Below are 18,717 nucleotides of genomic sequence, written 5' to 3' on the forward strand. Positions count from 1 at the left end.
ATCCTGCCCCCAAGCCGGGGACTGTCCTTCGACCAGAGCAGCAAACTCCTGTGGTGCATTTATCCAACAAAACACTGTATAGTAAACAAACAAACTACAGCCACAGTATGGATGGCTCCCACAAACAATGTCGAGTAGAAGAGGCCAGGCATAGAGGAGTACAGACAAAGGGCAACAGCAGGCAGGGCCAAGCCCCCTGGGAGCAGATGTCAGGTAGTGAGGATCCTGGGGACAGATTAGGAAGAGGTGTGCTGGGGCTCTTGGGGGAGGGGGGGTGCTGGTTACAAAAATGTGTTTGCTCTGTGATCATTCCATCATGAGTGGCTGTACATTCACAACTTATGTAAATTTCTGTAGGTCTGCTACACTTCAGTTAAAACAGTTCAAAACAGATAAGAAAAAAGCAAGGAAGACACATGCGTGATATGATCTTGGTTTTGTAAAACAAAGAAGTATCTAGAGAAATAGATATGCGTAGATAAAAGTCTGGGAAGACACACACATAGGCACTCAGACTGTTGGAAGTCTCTCTCTATATGGGGGGTGAGGCCTAGAGGTCCCAGCCTGGGTCCCAGCTCTGATCCTACGGCCCGAGCTGTTCACCCCCTACTTCCCCTTCCCTCAATGGGGCAGAATAGATCCCAAGCCTCAGGGATAGATAGGGGAGCTGGTCCCTACTACGGAGACCAGCTTCACAATCCAGGTCCCCAAGGGCCTGAGGGTCATATGTGGGCTGGGAAGATACCAGGTGTCCCATCTCAGAGCTGGCCTCCCAGCCCCACTGGCCAGACATGGGCTAGAGAAAGCCTGGTTATCCCCCACCCCAGGCCTGGCACTCTATTAAAGGTGCCAGCCTAACGCTGCTCTGTCCAAATTTGCAGCTTGTGAGGCCTAGGGAAGGGGCTGAACCTCGGCGCTGTAGTGCCAGGAGGTGTAAATCCCTCAGATTTACCCCCTCCCCCAACACACACACCTTCTGGAGGTTCACCACCTCCCCAAGCACCTAACACAGGGCTGGTAAGTACCTGAGCTAGAGGTCTCCATTCTCCCCACCTGGCCTAGACTCTCCTGCTGGGATGTTGACTGGGTGCTGGGCACTGAACCCAAGGGCTGGCAGAGGGGAAGGCTAGAGGGGGAAGGAGCCCACCCCAGGGTTCTCACTGAGGGCAGCTGTACTCTCTCTACAGGCCTGTATGTGCTGTGTCCCTGGGGTGGGGGGAGCAGCAGAGGCCCTAGCAGTCTTGGGAAGGGTCCAGTGTCCAGAGGAGGAGGGTTCAAGAATCCAAAACTGACTCGCTGGGTTAAAGAACGGCTCTTTTCCTTGGGGCGCCTGGGCGGCTCAGTCGGTTGAGCATCCAACTTCGGCTCAGGTCATGATCTCATGGCCCGTGAGTTCGAGCCCCGCATCGGGCTTTGTGCTGACAGCTCGGAACCTGGAGCCTGCTTCGGATTCTGTGTCTCCCTCTCTCTCTGCCCCTAACCCACTCGCATTCTGTCTCTCTCTCAAAAATAAACAAACATGAAAAAAAAAATTAAAAAAAAAAAAAGAATGGCTCTTTCCCTACCTTGGCCTCCCTGGTTTTGCTTCCCCATCTGCAAAATGGGGGCTTTCACACAAAGTCCAGTAGGAGAAAGAGGCAGGAGGGGCCGGCCTCACCAGAAGAAAAAGGCTGATTAGGAAACCTGAGCTGGCCCCGGTCCAGGCAGAGCAGTCACCAGGGCGCGTGTGGGCAGAGTCCCAGAGGGGCATCTGTTCTTCCTGGGGCACAGCTGTCAGCAGGCGCCAGACGTTCGAGAGCCCCCCCCCACCCCCCCCCCCTGCACAGCTTGGCAGGGGTGGGAGGGTGGGGAGGTAGAGCGACAAGGGGGTGCTGCTCTCCCCAGTGGAATGCAGCTGTCCTGCCCAGCACCCCAGGGGTCTGGCAGCTGGTTGGAAAGTTTCAGCCACCTCCCAGGAGCCAAGCAGTGGTTAACCCCTTCCGGCCTGCAGCCCACAGCCAATGGCCACGTGCGAAGATAAGATCACGTCACTCATGCGCTGTGTGCTACAGCCGCTCAGGCTTGGTGAAGTCCAGGGACGCTGGTGTGGCAGGGTCCACCCACACCCCACAGCTGACAGCCCACCAAGACCCCCAACAGAACTGAGCACTCCGGTCTGCAAGCCCGGGTGCCACTGCTCCTGGGCCCATGATATAGATGGGTACACTGAGATGGGCCGAGGGGTGGGGCCGCCAGGCTGGACCACCCCCCAAGCACACACAAGCCCTCCCCGTCCGCCTCCCCAGGGCATCATGGTGAGCGTGGACCAAAAGGAGCATCCCATGCTGCTCGTGGAGGCCCCAGTCAACCCCAAGGCCGAGAGGGAAAAAATGACCCAGGTCATGTATGTGACCATCCAAGCCTGTGCTGCTGCTCTATGACTCTGGCTGCACCGGTGCTCCCAGCCTCACCCCTATCCTGCTGTGACCCTGCATCCAGACCCCTCTGCCTTCTGGACCCTCAACTCTATACCCTGAGTTTCTCTCTCAGACACCAGACCCCTGACCTCTTCTCCATCCTGTAGCCCAGGACAAGTGAGTCCCCCGTTCTTTCTCATTGTTCTCGATACCCCATCTTTCAGCCAGGCCTGCACTGGACAAGCCCATCCCTGTGCCCCCACAGCCCTCCAGCCACTTTTCTTATCCCTCCTCACTCCCTGTATCCAACATTCAGGACACAGGCTGCCCTGGGAGTGAAGGCCACCTCCTCACCGCCCTCCCCCCGCCCCTGCCCAGTCCACTCCCCAGGCATCATCCCGGACTCCGGGTGTGGCGGCACTCACGATGTGCCCATCTATGAAGGCTATACTGTCCCTCACCACCCAGCGTGCGGACCTGGCCGGCTGGGACCTTGCTAGTTCAGGAAGATCCTCACTGCATGAGTAGCACGGCTACTTTGTCACAACCGGTGGAAGGGGAGGAGGGGTAGATGAGGCCACCCCCCAGCCCTACTCCTTGCAACAATGTCCTCCTGTACGAGGGCAGGACCACACAGCGGTGCAGGGCCTGGGATGCCAGACCTTCTTCCATTACAGTCTTCCATTACAGGGCCCCGGAGCTAACAGCCCCTCAATGCAACGCAGCTGGAGCCAGTCCCCCAGGGCCACCACAGCCACCTCCAGTTTTGCTGACTCACCTTGGCTCATGGCTGTGTCCCTGCCCCAACCTTTTCTCCAAGATGAACAGCCCCACTCCTTCAGAAGCTCCAGGCTCTTCTCAGCCTGGTTGCTCTCCTTCAGGGCCTCGTCCCTCTAACCTTGGATTGGTCTACACTAAGCACGGTGCGGTGTGGTCTGACCCCCGGCCCCAGCAGGGGCTTCCTCTGTTGGCCCACGGCAAACGTTCACCTTACCATAATTAAGATCCCAAGGAAGGGACTCCCAAACCCAGGGTACAGGTTCACAGTCACCTTGTCCACTGACGCACGCGCAGCCTCCAGGAAACGTAAATCTGTGAGTGCACGCGTGTGTGGCGGGAGGGCTCGCAGAGGCCACTCTCCATCCCTGGACAGGCGACAGGAGGCAGGGGGCCCAGGTCAGAGGGAGCTGAGCGGGCCGCAGGTTCAAGGAGACCGCCTCTCCTTGAACCCATCACCCTCTCCTCCTCATCCAGTCCAGTGGGAGATCGCACAGGACCATCAAGGAAAAGCTGAGGCAGGTATGAGATGGCTATGGCCACCTCCTCCTCCCTGGAGAAGAGCTAAAACCTGCCACGTCGTCACTGCAGGCGACAAGCGCTTCTGCTGTCCCAACACCCTCTTGCAGGCCTCCTTTGTAGGTAAACCTCTGTCCCCGCAGGGTGGCCGGTCCTCCATCTTGGCCTTCTCAACTCCAGTCCCCATTTTTCCCAACAGCTCCCCTGCGTGGGACAGAGGTACCCCTCAGGAGAGACTGCCCCTACAACAGGTTGGCGACAGGTCAGGCCAGCTCTTGCTTCTCTAGGCCAAGCCCTGAGAGCGAAGACACGGCCTTGAGACCAACTCCTGCCCAGGCCTGACCGTGTACCTGGGCCCTGCAGCCTGGATGCAGAAAAGCACTGCCCTGGTCCCCAGCACCATGAAGACCAAGGTTGTTGAACTGACCACCTTCAAAGCCTGCCAGCAGAAATCACCTGGTGACCAAGCTGCTTGCACTGGCAAAACCTAGTCCTTTTCAAACGAGCTCAGGCTCCAACTGAAACGGAAGAGCTCTGCAGGCCTCTGCTCTTCTGCTCACCTGCAGCACTTCAGCAAGTGCCATTTGAGGGAAGAAGCTTCAGTTACAGCTGGAGGGAGGGGTGGGGACAGCTGTATGACGCAGCCGCTGGGGGACCAAAGAGGGGCCCAGGCCGCTCAGGAAGGTGGGAGAAGAGGTGGGCGCAGGCCCCAGTCAGCGGTGACCAAGGAAGAGCCCCACACCCTTCCAACTCTGGCCATTTGCCCTGTGGTGAGGGGACAGTCATCCCAAGCAATTCCTGCCTGAAATTAAAACAGCCTGCAAGGAACAAAGAGCTTAGGGGGCAGAATTTTGTCACAGGAGAAATCCGTGGTACAATTATTAGCCCAGTGAAACGCTCTCCTTTTCCCAAGGATCGTGACGCCTTTCTTTGTGCCTCCCTGATACAACCAGGGCACAAACCATCCCCCAGGGGTGCCCCGCCCACAGGGCTGAGGCCACAACATAGTGACAGTCACCGAACACTATGACCTGCCTGCCCTGCCTTCCCCAGGTCACTGCCCTGCCAGCGCACAGGCGACTCCATGTGGCCTGGGGCCCCTCCTGGCCCCCTGCCACCTTCCAGCACATAGGATTCCCAACCAGGAGCACAAGGCTGGCCCCTCCAGTGTCCACAGGAAGTGCTTCTGAACGCCAGCTCCCGGCCCACTTCCTACTTCTCTTCCCAGCTCACCCCGGGCCAGGGACTGAGTCCCACCTGGGAGAGAAACTGAGTAGCTCCATCTGTCACACGCCTGTCAACTCTCCTGTCCTGTCAGGCCTGACAGGAGTTACCCTTCCTTTGTGCCTTTGTCTTTTATCAGCGAAGGGAAGAGGGGTTTAGCATCTTTTTAAGAGACAAAGAATATTCTGAATAACCCGATAAAGTAAAAGGGAGAAAACACACGCTCAGGGTGCCTGAGCGGCTCAGGTCACGATCTCACAGTTCCGGAGCTCGAACCTCGAGTAGGGCCCCGCGCTAACAGTGCAGAGCCTGCTTGGGATCCTCGCTCTCCCTCTCTCTGCCCCTCCCCCGCACATTAGCACACGTGCTCTTGCATGCTCTAGAACGAAATAAACGTTAAAAAAATAAAAATAAAAAAAGACAATCTGTTCAACTCCCACTCACGGCACCGGGGCACTAGAATTTACATTTAGCCAAAGATGTCAGATGTCACAACGCGCCTGGCTCGGGACTCGGTCCCAGATACAAAGCAGGCATCCCTTGAAAGACCTCTTACCTCTAACCCGGGGCCAGTGGGAAGTGGCACGAACAGGCAGATTGGGTCTCCGTTCCCACCCCTGGCTATTGCCCCAGACACCCTGAGGTTTTCTCAGGCCGAGGTCTCCTTCACAGGAAGGGGTGTGCAGCCTCACGCTACATGCCTGCCAGGGTTTAGGCCAACAGTGGGACACCGTGAAGGCCAGGGGTGTCCCCCGAGACCACGCTGCCCATGGCACCCCAGCATTAGGACACCATCCCAGCAGCTGAACAAAGTGTCTTTTATTTGTGACATACAAATACAACCAATGCAAAAAGAGATCACTTTTCCCTTTGATTCCAGTGATAACAAGTTGCTAAAGAAAAAAATATATATCAAGAAGGAGTTTATCTTCAGTTTCCTCTAAAAAACAAAACCAGAAAGGGTTAAAAAGAACCATAGGCATGTCATAGACACATTTTTGACATCAACAAAAAGAATCTGAAATAGGGTGGATACAACTAAAAAAAAAAAAAAAAAAAAGTCTTAAAAAATATTTTAACATGCCCCAAACAAACACACAAAAAAGCCGGGAACAAAAGGCCTGCCCTGTTTCTCAAAACCAAGACCCGGGGAAGTGAGAACTGAATGGGCTCAACACCAACAACAGAGAGTGGCCTACTGGCCTCAAGCAGTGCCTCTCCCGCCCCAGCCCTGACCCCCGCCCCCACCCCCAGCAGCCCCGCAGGAAGTGACCGGCAGAGGCAGGAGGACCAGGGTGCGGCACCAGGCACCCCATCTGCCAGTGGGCTCAGTGACAGGTGTCCGATGAATGGAAAGAGACGACATACACTGAACTCACCTCATGAAGGATTTACAGTGGGGTTCCTTTTGATCCCCTTGAATGGGAGGTATCAGAAATCCATGATCTAAGACAATAAATATCTATCCATTCTGTGTCGAGAGATAAGGATCAGAGGAAAAAAATTCCTAAACATGCTTCTGTCATTCCATGATTCTTGGAGGGAGCCCACCAATGCCCTCCCAGCAATTCAATTCAAATTTCTCCCCCCCACCCCCGCCCATGTAAAATCCACCCCCCCTCCCCAAGCCAGAAGGCGGGGGCAGAGGGGGGCTTGTTCCAGTGTAAAGCTGCAAGGCCCTCTCCAACGGAGTGCCACGTCGGCTGCTGGCGGGGTCAAGAGCAACACGGAGCACTCAGGAGGGCCGGGTGGGTGAAGGAGGCCGTGCGACAGGCCCCTGCACAAGCAGGAAACTAGGGGAGAGGCAAGAACAGCTCCAGGGAGACCCGCCAGCATAGACCACCTGAGTCAGGGCAGAGGGTGGGGTAGGGGCAGACGCTGAGGTCAGAACAGACCTCCGAAGAGCAACTTCACAAAGGCTAGAACCTTTAAGACACTCCCTAAAGCAGAGCTCAAGGATGTCCAAGGGGAGGCGGCGGGGCTTTTTCCTGGATAAGAATTTGGTCATTACCTTCCCTGGGAGGGGAACAAGGCCCGGAGATCAGGGCAAGTAGAAGCTCCGAACCACAGCCTTTCTATCCCGCGGGAGAGGAGGAAGGCCTTCTCCCCCTGCTCCAGCCCGCTGCCAAAGGCGGACACTGGACAGAGAGAGGAGCAGCGGTTTGGGCCACCGAGAGGCATTCCTGCTGCAGCCGAAGCCGCCAGCCAGGGCAGTGGCGCCAGGGCCTCACTGAGGCAGCAAGGGGCAAGGCTGGGGAGCGCAGGCAGAGGGGCCTGCTGCTGGCTGGGGGCTCTCTGAAGCGGGAGGGGGGCCCCACCTTCAGAGAGCAATCAGCACCAAGATCTGAGAGGAGACAGTACTGAACACGCCAGGAACGAGGGATCCTTCTGGGGGAAGGGGAGGGGCTCCCTAACGTTATTCTCCCCTGTGAAGAGTAAGAACAGGGTGAAGGGGTGAGGGGGTGAGGGGGTGAGCTGAGGGAGAACAAGTGGTGAAGGGCGATGGAGAGGCACCGGCAGGACCTCCGGCTTGTTTCTGTGAACGAAGAGCTCGAGTCACTAAGTCCAAAAGCCCAGAGACGCAACTGTCTTCTGGCCCCCCCACCCCGCCCCCATCCACACCTTGTTCCTGGTCCTCAGAGAGAGGGATGGGGCCTTCCTTCCGACGGGCCGGTCCCCTGGAATGCCTCCCCGGCCGCCGTGAGCCCATAAAAGCACAGCTAGAAAGAGCCCCTTGCTTCCCAGCGTCGTGGCACAAAAGGCCTTCCCACGGTCTCCACCAGAGCATTCATCTATGAAACGTGAGTCTCTCTGAAGCCTATCTCTACGTCCCGATCTCATACGGAATCCATTCTTCATTGAGGACCAGCCAGACCCTGACCCGGGGCTCCAGGACTTTTATAAAGGTGGGTATAAACACCTCATCTGTCCAAGTGTGTGTGTGGCAGGGGGGAGGGAGGGGGCTTGTCAGGAATCCATCTGTAGAGAAGGTGGGGAACCTCATGCTCAAGGGCACAAGGGCCAGGCGAGAAGGCAGCCACCATGAGAAGATACGCTTCGTGCCCGGCCTCCGCCAGCTCCTCCCTCAGCACCCTCTCCTCTCTGCTCCTTCTGGGCACTCTGCTCTTCCAGGAGAGAGGAGGAGGGGCAGCTTGGACCACTCCTCCCCAGGGTTCTGTGCTCTCAGGCTGCAGCCTGGCATGCGCAGGGCTGAGGAGGCCACAGCTCTGAGGGCACTTGGCCGGCAGCGTGAGCCCGGGGAGAAGACAGGCCTTGGAGAGAGCATTCTAGCTTGGGAGCTCAGTGGCAGCAGCCACCACAGTGCCCGCCCGCGTGGGAGTGCTGGCTGTCCCCAAACTTGGTCCTCCGGCTCAGGATCTCATAGGAGCAGTCCTCTCCACAGCACCCAGACATGCTGGGGGAAGAGTCATCGATTTCAAATCTGCAAGGCAGGCAAGAAGAAAGGTTGGACTGCAGGCAGCTGACTGCCTTCCTCCCCGGCCTGAGAACTTTTCCACCAGCCGCACTTGTGAGACCCCTAGGAGTGAGGGCGCAGCCAGAGGGCATTGCCACACATCTCACTGATCCCCAGGCCACTCCCATGGACCGCTGGACTGGGAGCCCAAGCTTCAGGATGAATGAGCGCGAGGGCGAGGGCCAGGACCCTGGGGCAGGCACCTCCTACTGCCCAGAGAGTCCCACACCGGGGCCCGGCTCCTTACTGCAGTGCTTCTCGGAAGAACTGGTAGGCGCCATGATTGTGTTTAAATACAGTTAACATAACTTTCTTCATCTGTGTGCTGAGAAGAAAGCAGAGAGAACGCCTTCCAGAAAGAGAAACAGACGCGAAATCACGCCTCCTCTTGCACGCCTCTGCCTGCTGTCTCCCATTTGCTCGTGAGGAGCGCTGCTCTGCGCCCTGACTCTACCTCCGCGCTGGGCACCCACAGCGCTCAGTGCTCCCCTCTGTTACGGGGCTGACGAGACCGCACGGCCGCCAGGCCCCCACCTGACCGGCTTCTTCTCCACTTCCTCTCCGCACCCCCACGACTGGGGCACAACAGGCTCTCCGAAGCAACGCCGCATCGAAACGCATGTACAAAATCTGGAGTCCCAGCAGGGCAGGGACTCTTACTGAGAGGGTTCTATCTACACGCCTTTCTTCCAAAACGTTCCTATGGGCCCTGTCCTCCACGGAGGCTCAAAGAACTGCGGATGGCTCAGAGGCAGATCCTTGCAACGGAGCGACACGCAGGGTGGCCCTTACCTATTGGCCATGAGCTGCAGGATCTGTATGAGGAACTTCCCCAGGCCTTTCCGCCGCACCTTGCTTTCCAACTGCACTTCATAGCTGGACGAAGAAAGCAGCGACGTGAGCACGGGGAGGCAGGGCCCGTCGGAGGAGCCTGGGGCCCTGGCAGCCTGCAGACCCTGACGGGGACAGTGGACTCCGCCACCCGGCCGGACGCCTGGAGCAGTGTCAGCATCTCCTCCCCACGCCCACCCCAAGCTGGGGCTCCTACCAGTACAGGACTTCATCGCCGCATTCCACGTCAAACCGGAAGTGAGAAAAGGCAACAGGGACGGAACTGCTTTCCCAAGCAATGAGGTACCAGGCTCGGTCGTCTGTCATTTCCTCCCGTTTCTCTCGGTCCTTCCAGCCCCACTCGCTTTGCTCGTACCTGGGAAACGTGGGGGCAGTCAGGGCGGGAAACCCCAGAAGGGGAGGAGCAAGACCCGTCGGGGTGTGCTTACATGGTCTGCATGTTGGTTTTGGTCAGGTCGAAGGCCCAGGCCACGGTGGCTGGTTCCAGTCCGGACACTCGCTTACACTCAATGGAGACGTTTAACCTGCAAAGTGGAAACGGAGGCGTGTGGAGCCGGCTACAGGCCCGAGCGCTACCTGCCGCCCTGAGAGCCTGCCAGTGAAGCGGGCCTGGTCTGTTAATCTACAGAGAAAAGCCAAGCCTGTGCCCTGCCTTCCGGACTGTGACTACAGAAGATGCCCGTGAAGGATGAAGCCTTGCGGGCCGAGATTAACAACTGTCATCGCCGGCCCACCACCCTGACCACAGTCCCATTTCCTGCCCCCACGTGAGGCCCTTATCAGACTCAGCACCTTGTAAACTTCTGCCCCTCTCTGCTACCTCTTTGCTTTCTCAAGCAAAGCTTGAAATCCAGCTCTTCTGTATTTTGTTATAAACACTAGAGTCTTGACTCCTTTAGTTCCTGCCCTTAGGCATTTAATCTCTGGGCTCCCTTGGGATCTTGAAAGTGGCTGGGTCACCTCAGACCCTTTGAGAAGTCCATGGCCCATAACCCCTCTGAGGAGTACTGCCTGCCATTTCCTTTGAGGACACAGCAGATGCTCTTGGTTGATCAAATGGGGTGGAATGGGGTCCAACTCCATGCTGTTTTCTTAAACTAACAAATATGCCGTAGATGTTAAGGTGTCTTAATCTACGTACTTCTAAATAAAACTTCAACAAATTACAGGTAAACTCTTTGGCCAGAGTATGAAATCCCAGTCTCTAGGTAGTGCCGGATTATGACAAGACTGAAGTCAGTGATGCTGAGTCCTTGCAGAGTTCCCATATCGGTATCTTCCAGCGGCCTTTGACACGACCCCTCAGAGGACGTCCCCGTTGGAATCGACTGTCACCTCTGCTGCCTGGCACGCCATATGACCTGCACATGTGCTCAGCCTTACAAATTCAGAACTTTTTGGCCCTGAAGAGTCTTCCTTTCCTTGAGTACTGACCGTGTAGTAGTCAGAAATGCCCAAACACAGCACTGCATCTGTTTTAGCTGTAGATTTTCCTAAGGCCAGTCTGCAGATATGAATCCTCCATTAATCTGAATTCTTGAAGTACATTCAAGCAGGATCACAGCCACACAGATCACAAAAAATTCTAGGCACCAAAGGAGCCCAGAGTCAGCTGGCAGTGCCTGCTTCAGAGCTGTTCCATATTTCTGAAAGTCAGCAGGAATGCTGAATATGGAACACTAGAAGATGTCACAGTAAGGTATCCCTAAACTATGTCAAAGGACTTCCTGGACATTGAATGACAAGGCTACTGGAGGAACTGTAGCGCATCTGATCACAGGCAGGAAGAACAAACGAATGTGACACTATCAAATTCAGACATAACTATGAAAAGCAGATATAGTGTCACCTACCAAGGCGTTTGCTTCATAATTTTCATACGTGCCTTTGTCTTTCTTGTTGACTAAAATACTCATACCAGCTGCTACTTACAGAACTGGATATAATTCTCTCGCCTCCTTAAAACAACCTTGCAAGGGGCGCCTGGGTGGTTTGGTCGGTTAAGCATCTGACTCTTGATCTCGGCTCAGGTCATGATCTCACGGTTCATCACTTCGAGCCCCCAGCCCGGCGCTGCGCTGACAGCGTGGAGCCTGTTTAGGATTCTCCGTCTCCCTCCCTCTCTGTCCCTCCCCTGCTCGTGCGCTCATGCTCTCATTCTCTCTCTCAAAACAAATAATAAATAAACTAAAACAAAAAACAAACAAAAAAACCTTGCAAGTTTGGCATTATCACTCCACTTAACAGATTAAAAAAAAAAAACGAGGCTTAAGTTGTGTGGTTTGTCTGAATATAGTTCTTAAGAGTTACGGTTTTGATTCAAACCCATAGCTAGGATTCTCTAAAATCATAACCCCTGTTTTTCCCCAAGCCAACAGCATCTCTGGTAAGACAGATTATGCTTCCTGTTTTATCAACCAAAAGGACAGAAAGGGGAAGGGGGCTTTAATCCAGATCCCACAGCAATAAATTGGATTAGCAACAATAACAGTAGTAAGAACAGTCAACACTGATCTAGCTTTTGGTAAGCTCTAGGCACTGGCACTTTACATCTAATACTTGTGACGAATCCATGAGGAAGGTACTATTATTAGACCCATTTCTGATCAGAAAATGGCATAGAGAGGTTAAGTCACTTGTTCAGGGTCACAGAGCCAGTCAGTGGCTTTAAAAAAAAACTTTTTTTTTTCCCGCGTCGGGCTCTGTGTGGACAGGTCAGAGCCTGGAGCCTGCTTCGGATTCTGTGTCTCCTCTCTCTCAGCCCTTCCTCTCCTTGCTCTCTCTCAAAAACAAATAAACATATATATACATATACATATACATATACATATACATATACATATACATATATATACATATACAGGCACCAAAGGAGCCCAGAGTCAGTGTGTGTGTATGTATATATATATATATATATATATATATATATACACACACACAATTAAAAAATTAAAAGAGTTTTTAAATTTTTATTTATTTTTGAGAGAGAGAGACAGACCAAGTGTGAGCAGGAAAGGGGCAGAGAGAGAGGGAGACACAGAATGTGAAGCAGGCTCCAGGCTCTGACCTGTCGGCACAGAGCCCGACACAGGGTTCAAATTCATGAACTGTGAGATCATGACCTGAGCTGAAGTTGAACGCTTAACCCACTGAACCACCCAGGTGTGCCCTGAAAAATTTTTTTAACTTTTTGAGAGCATGCACCAGCGAGGGAGGGGCAGACAGACAGGGACAAAGAGAATGCCAAAGAAGCTCCCCGCTGTCAGTGCAGAGCCCAATGAGGGGCTCAATATCATGAACCGTGAGATTGTGACCTGAGCCAAAATCAAGAGTCACGCTTAACCAACTGAGCCACCCAGGCGCCCCTAGTAAGTGGCTTTTAACAATTACACCATACACTCCAGGAAAGAGCTTTAGATTGGGAATGAAAAGCCCCCTCAGCTGCCACAGAGAAACTCTGTAGCTCAGACATCTTATCCAGCTTCTCTGAGCCTTGGTTTCCCCCTGCATAAAAGGAGGAAGTCAGCCTAGATTTTTCAAGTTTGTTTCAGTTCTACGATTCTTCAGCTCTATGATTCTTCACCCAGAGACAATTTCAAATCCTAAAGAAACCTCAGTCTAAGATTATGCAATCTTTGTTCATTAGGGACTCCTCTGTCACCCTGACCGGGGGATTCTATCCCCACAAGACATGAGCCATAGCTTCTTCTTTTTCATAACAAATGAGCAAATTCGGGTCTGAGGAAACATACTCTGGGAAGGTGAATCCCTTCAGACCGTCAAGGAGACAACAGCTGGAGAGTGAAACACTTACCCATTTCGATCATATTTCTTGAACACTGGGAAAGCCTCTAAAGGGTCTCCAAGCTGCGGAGGGAAAGAAAAGAGGTGTAGCACGAACGCAGGTGTGGCCCAGTCGCGGGCTCTGCCCCGAGGTGTGACGGTGTGCAGCCCCACACTGGGAGGCTTAGCTCCGGCCCAGGAGCAGCCCTCATACAGATCCTTCACCTGCCTCAGCTCTGGCATCACAGGTAGGGAGGGTTCTAGTAAGAAGGCCCGAGACTGAAGTCAGCCTCATGTCACAAGGTAAGAAGAGACTCTACTCGCCTAACACTAATACTGGCCTCTAGGTCACCTGAGCCAAAAGAGAGGCCCCCCCCCCCCCGATCCACCTGCATACTTCGAAGAAGCCCCCAACCAGCCTCACCTGGTCAAAACCCAAACTGGAACAACCATGTCCCTGAACCACCTCCTTATATACGTGGACTGTTTAGTGGGTGGGCTAAAATGAGGGCAAAAATGGGATACGAAATGGGGGCAGGAAGGATGACCGCAATGTCTTCGGCTGTTTGAAAGCCAAGCCTGCTCCTAGGGCCACTGGGGTGAGGGTTAGGGTTAGCTCCACAGCTACTCCTTCCTTGCCTCCGGCCCCTGGTGCTGGCACAGCCTTTGGCACCTCACGGTCGGTCAACTAATGTTTGAAGGAACGAACGAGAAAACCGTATCACATTTCACCAGGAGGGTTTCCTCACCAAAATGCAAAATCCTAACAAAAACGTCTCCGGACCCTTCTTCCACTGGTACGGAAGGAGACCCACAGAGAGAAGCAGCCACTCCCATTTGAGTCCACATTTGCCCGCACGCCCTCGCCAATCTCGGGCCCCGCGGGCCGCGGCTTGGCTCATTTGAATCATTTGCCTCCGCAGCAAGGAGGCCGCGGAGGCGTGGGCTGGAGTAACAAAATTCTGCCACAGGGTGGCGCCAAAAGAAGTCAAATTAAAAACCAAGTTGAAGTTCTAGGAGGAAGGGACTTGGGAAGGAGGGGAGTCACCCTGTTGGCGGCGTCCACTTTGGCACAGACGGCATCCATAGCTGCTCGTTCCTCCAACCGCTTCTGCTTCTTCTCCTTTGCTTTGCTTGACTTCCTCTGCAACAGGGAAAAGCAAAGTTGGCTGGAAGGGCTGTGGCCAACCAAAGCTTGACTCTGCCTCCGAGGAGCCGAGGCCTGGCCTCAGCGGCAGGAGTTTCCAGTCTCGCCTGCTGCACACTTGGCGGGGTGGGAAAGACCCAAGCGTTTTCTACGCTCGGGAGCGTCACTAGACTTCTCGGCTTCCCTGTCAGAAAGACTGCTGACCCTCGGGACTGACGGGTGGCTGTGAGGACCCAGTGAGAGCACAGGACAATGGCTGCGGCGGAGCCTGGGCCCCAGCAGGTGCCTAATAAATATGCACTCATCCTTTCCCTCCTAAGGAGGCAACCACTAATTTTAGACACAGTCAGGGCAGGCTTCAGGGAGGCCTCTGAGGTAGCCGCTGAAAGCTGTTCCTAAGGAGAAGTTTATTCAAAGCCTTTCAGTGTCTTCCAGCTCCAGAAGGCAAAGATTCGGTCTGGGGGAGCCCCTTTGGGAGCCAGGTCCCCTTTCTTAACCTGGGGCCAGGGCGCTCTGTTCCCCAGAAGCGCCGCGCACACTGCGCACCTAGTGTCGACAAGGGCAGAGCGAAGGGCTCACTTGGGGACAGAGGCCACGCTGACACACGTCAGCAAGGCCACGCCGCAGGGCACCCAGGCAGCAGGGGAGGAGCAAAGAGAGAGCGTCCTTGCACAGAGGCGCGAGCGGCAAACCACTCGTAACTGCGTGCAGAGCAAATCCTATCTTAAGGGTCACGCGGGGCTCTCTCAGGCCTCAACGGACCCTCTCACCCTCTTGTAAAAAGCTAATGACATGGGAAAAAGAGCCCATCTGGAGTCTGACAGGCCTTATCCAAGGCCTCTTCGGAGTGCTATTCGGAAAAGACCCAGCCCTCCTCTGCCTTTCCTTTCCTCATCCGACCAATGAGGCTCAGAAGGCGTCCTTGGAGGTGTAAGCCGGTGAGGATGAGTCTGGCCTGTTCTCAGTGAACGAGGCCCCTTGCTCTCACTCCCCGGGAAGCCCAGAGCAGCGCAGGCGTCCCGAGCTGCCCACCCGCCCGGCCCAACTCCTGAAGGCACCAGAAGGCACCCAAAGGCTCGGGCAGGACGGCTCTGCTTTTGCACCAACGCACTGCCTCTTCGGACCCCACCTCTCAGTGCCCCGAGCTCCCCAGAGACAGGTTTTACTACCTCCAGCTGCACCTTAGCCCTGACACCGACCGGGCCCAGCAAAGGGTGAGTTGAAAAAGCCAGCTGCTGGACAAGTTTCAGGATAAATTCTACCCTCGGCTTTCTAAGGAATGACACTGCTTAACTCTCTCTCGCTCTCTTTTTTTTTTTTTTTAAGCATTTATTTATTTTTGAGAGACAGAGACAGAGCACAAGCCGGGGAGGGGCAGAAAGAGAGGGAGACACAGAATCCAAAGCAGGCTCCAGGCTCTGACCTGTCAGCACAGAGCCCGATGCGGGGCTCAAACCCACGAACTGCGAGATCATGACCTGAGCCGAAGTCGGACGCTAAACGGACTGAGCCATCAGGCTCCCCAACACTGCTTAACTCTTATTTTGAGGGACCAGAAGGCAAGAGCTCGGATACAAGGAACTCACAGGAACTGCTCTTCTAGGTGTAAACTCGCTCAATGTCAGCTATTTACTATCCCCACACTGAGTACTGGGCTGGAAGCAAGGCTAGACCCCATTTCCCACCTCCCTAAAGGAAGGAACAAACAGGGGTGCCTGGGTGGCTCAGTCAGCTAAGTGTCTGACTCTTGACTTCGGCTCAGGTCATGATCTCTCAGCTTTGTGGGTCTGAGCCTCGCATCACTCGGCGCTGACAGCTCAGAGTCTGCTCGGGATTCTCTCTCTGCCCCTCGCCGACTTGAGCTGTCTCTCTCTCAAAACAAATAAACTTTTTTTTTAAGTTAAAAATAAAAAAATAAATAAAGGAACAAACAGAAGCAAGCACACTGTCCTCATAATGCTAGAACTGACTGGGGACAGGACCAGCCCCTCTCTACTACACGCAGGTTTTAGAGCATCCACCTTTTCCTCTGGGAATTTGAATTTCAAAACAACATTGAGGGATACACTCAGCTCGCAAAGTACTTCACAAATAACTGCTTCGCTCCTCAGGGCAAAAACCATCCTGTCCATTCACATGTGAGGAAACTGAGGCTCAAAGGGATGGTGTGACTCATGTAGGGCTCCCCCAAGAGCAAATGGCAGAGGATTCAACCCCAGGGTTTGAGCCCCAGATCCAGGGTTTGTTCCGCCAGCCAGGCTGTCTCCCAACGGGAAGGCCAACATCAATGTCAAAAGACCGTCCGTCCTGCCAAGACAGAGGCGAGACCTCAGGTGCCCTTAAGGTGGCCACTCAGCAATTCATTTCTCATCCCTTCTGGCTTGGAAATGGCTGCCACGCTGCCACCGCCACCGTGCCCACACGGTGCTGCCCCAGGCCCTACCTCTACACTGAGGTAGGGGTGAGGAACAGGCAAACCCGAGACAGCAGGTCTCCAAGAAAAGAACATGCGCTTTGGCATCGGCCAGGCCAGGCCAGGCCAGTGCTCCTCCCGCCGCCCTTGCATGCCCTATGAAAGCAAGCCCATCCCCAGAAAAGTGGGGACTCGAATGCTGGCCTCACAGAAGAGCTGGAAGGACAGGTCAGAAGTCAGCACGCCGTTACAGCTGAGACGAGCTCCCCTCCTCCACTCTGCATGCTGGTTCTCCCTTAACACAATACAGAGCCGAGAGATCAAAGGTGCAGGTGACTCCTGGGACCCAGAAAGCACTGAAACGTGGGTTCCGCCACAGCATCTCATTTCTAAGCACATGAAGGAAGTAATTCCTAAGCACAAGCAGCAGGAGGGCCAACCCCAGGCCTCCGGGAGATTTATGGGCTCATTCATGCAAGGGAACAGGCAAGCCAGGCAACCCTCAGAGTGAGGCTTGGGGCTGCCGTGGCCCGAGACGGCAGATAATGAAAGAGACCCTTAAGAGCTTCAGTCCCTGCACACGGGGCATGTGGCAGGCTGCTGCAGCCGGGACAGGCAGGGGCTCTCCCTCAAACCTAGCACACACTAGGAAAAGTGGTCTCCTACTGTTCCAATTAGCTTTGCCCTGCCTTGTGGAGGTAAGGCTATCCTGCAGGGACACCGGAAAATTCTCCTAATTAAAATGGGAAATCGGCACAGTGAACAGTAAAGCTCATTGTGGTTAAGTGTCTTTCCCAGGGGAGCTTTATATAATAAAAAGAGTGTGGGATTTTGAGTCAAGAGACTTGGATTTGATAATCAGCTCTTCCTCTGAGTAGCTGTGTGACTTTGGGCCAGTTACTTGGTTTCTCTGAATCTCGACTTCCTCATCAGTAAAATGGGGCTAACAGTGCCTACAGCTCACAGGACTGCTGCTAGGACAAAATGATACAACGTACTAGATGCCAAAGATAAGGACTTCTGTTTACAAGGATCCGCTAGTGCCACACTCTGCTGACGCTTTAAGATGATTTAGCGGGGCGGGTGGGTGGCTGAGTCGGTTAAGCATCCGACTTCAGCTCAGGGCATGATCTCACTCACCGCTTGTGGGTTTGAGCCCCACACTGAGCTCTCTGCTGTCGGCACAAAGCCTGCTTGAGATCCTCAGTCTTCTCTCTCTCTGCCCTCCTCTGCTCGCACGCTCCCTCTCCCTCTCTCTCTCTCAAAAATAAACAGAACAGGGATGCCTGTGTGGCTCGGTCGGTTAAGTGTCGGACTTCGGCTCAGGTCATGATCTCGCGGTTTGGGAGTTCGAGCCCCGCGTCGGGCTCTGTGCTGACAGCTCAGAGCCTGGGACCTGCTTCGGATTCTGTGTCTCCTCCTCTCTCTGTCCCTCCCATGCTCATGCTCTGTCTCTCAATAATAAACAAACGTTAAAAAAAAATTCTTTTAATAAATAAATAAGTAAACAGAACATTAGAAAAAAATAAAGATGATTTATTTTGGTCTTTATAACTCACCAAGTTATAAAGAAGTGTGCCCACTTCTGTGATGAGAAAACTGAGGCACAGAGGGGTGAGATCATTTTCAGGGTCACAGAGACAGTGAAAAGACTTCTCAAAGAGGTCTCCCTACCACCCCCTCCCCTCACTCACACCAGACTGTGCACTCCATGAGGTAGAGGCAGAGGTAGAGGTCACTTGGTAAAATTAGTCAATGTATACCCAGTGCTCAGCAAACAGTAGGTACTAAGTCCATACCTGCTGAATGAATCATCCAAGATTCAAATCCAGGTCTGAACCCTAAAGTGGGAGCTTCTTCCACAACATGAACTACATTTATACAGCACTTGTTATCAAGTGTTACATATTACATAAGTGTTTTCACACGAAGCTGTGAAACTCCTCCCCTTGCTATATTTTTTTTTTTTTTTTTTTTTTTGAGAGAGAGAGAGAGAGAGAGAGAGAGAGTGTGAGTGAATGAAGGGCAGAGAGAGAATTCCCAAGTTGGGCTCGAACTCATGAACCTTGAGACCATGACCTGAGCCAAAGTTAGATGCTTAACTGACTGAGCCCCCCCTCCCCCCTCCCCC

At 54.1% G+C, this 18,717-nt stretch overlaps 1 protein-coding gene across 1 annotated transcript in view; it reads right to left on the reverse strand.

Moving 5' to 3' along the window:
• Positions 1-5,720: 5,720 nt before the first annotated feature.
• NAA40 (N-alpha-acetyltransferase 40, NatD catalytic subunit) overlaps positions 5,721-18,717 on the reverse strand; it is a 16,144-nt gene continuing 3,147 nt past the window's right edge. The window contains exons 2-8 of the mRNA XM_049644020.1: positions 14,075-14,170; positions 13,058-13,110; positions 9,672-9,767; positions 9,440-9,598; positions 9,184-9,267; positions 8,639-8,716; positions 5,721-8,358 (exon numbers count right to left, since the gene is read on the reverse strand). Coding sequence (XP_049499977.1) covers positions 8,217-8,358; positions 8,639-8,716; positions 9,184-9,267; positions 9,440-9,598; positions 9,672-9,767; positions 13,058-13,110; positions 14,075-14,170 — 708 coding nt within the window. The 3' untranslated portion in view covers positions 5,721-8,216. The remainder of the gene's footprint in view (positions 8,359-8,638; positions 8,717-9,183; positions 9,268-9,439; positions 9,599-9,671; positions 9,768-13,057; positions 13,111-14,074; positions 14,171-18,717) is intronic.

The sequence above is a fragment of the Panthera uncia genome, chromosome D1 (assembly GCF_023721935.1).
Source record: "Panthera uncia isolate 11264 chromosome D1, Puncia_PCG_1.0, whole genome shotgun sequence".
NCBI classification, from domain to species: domain Eukaryota; kingdom Metazoa; phylum Chordata; class Mammalia; order Carnivora; family Felidae; genus Panthera; species Panthera uncia.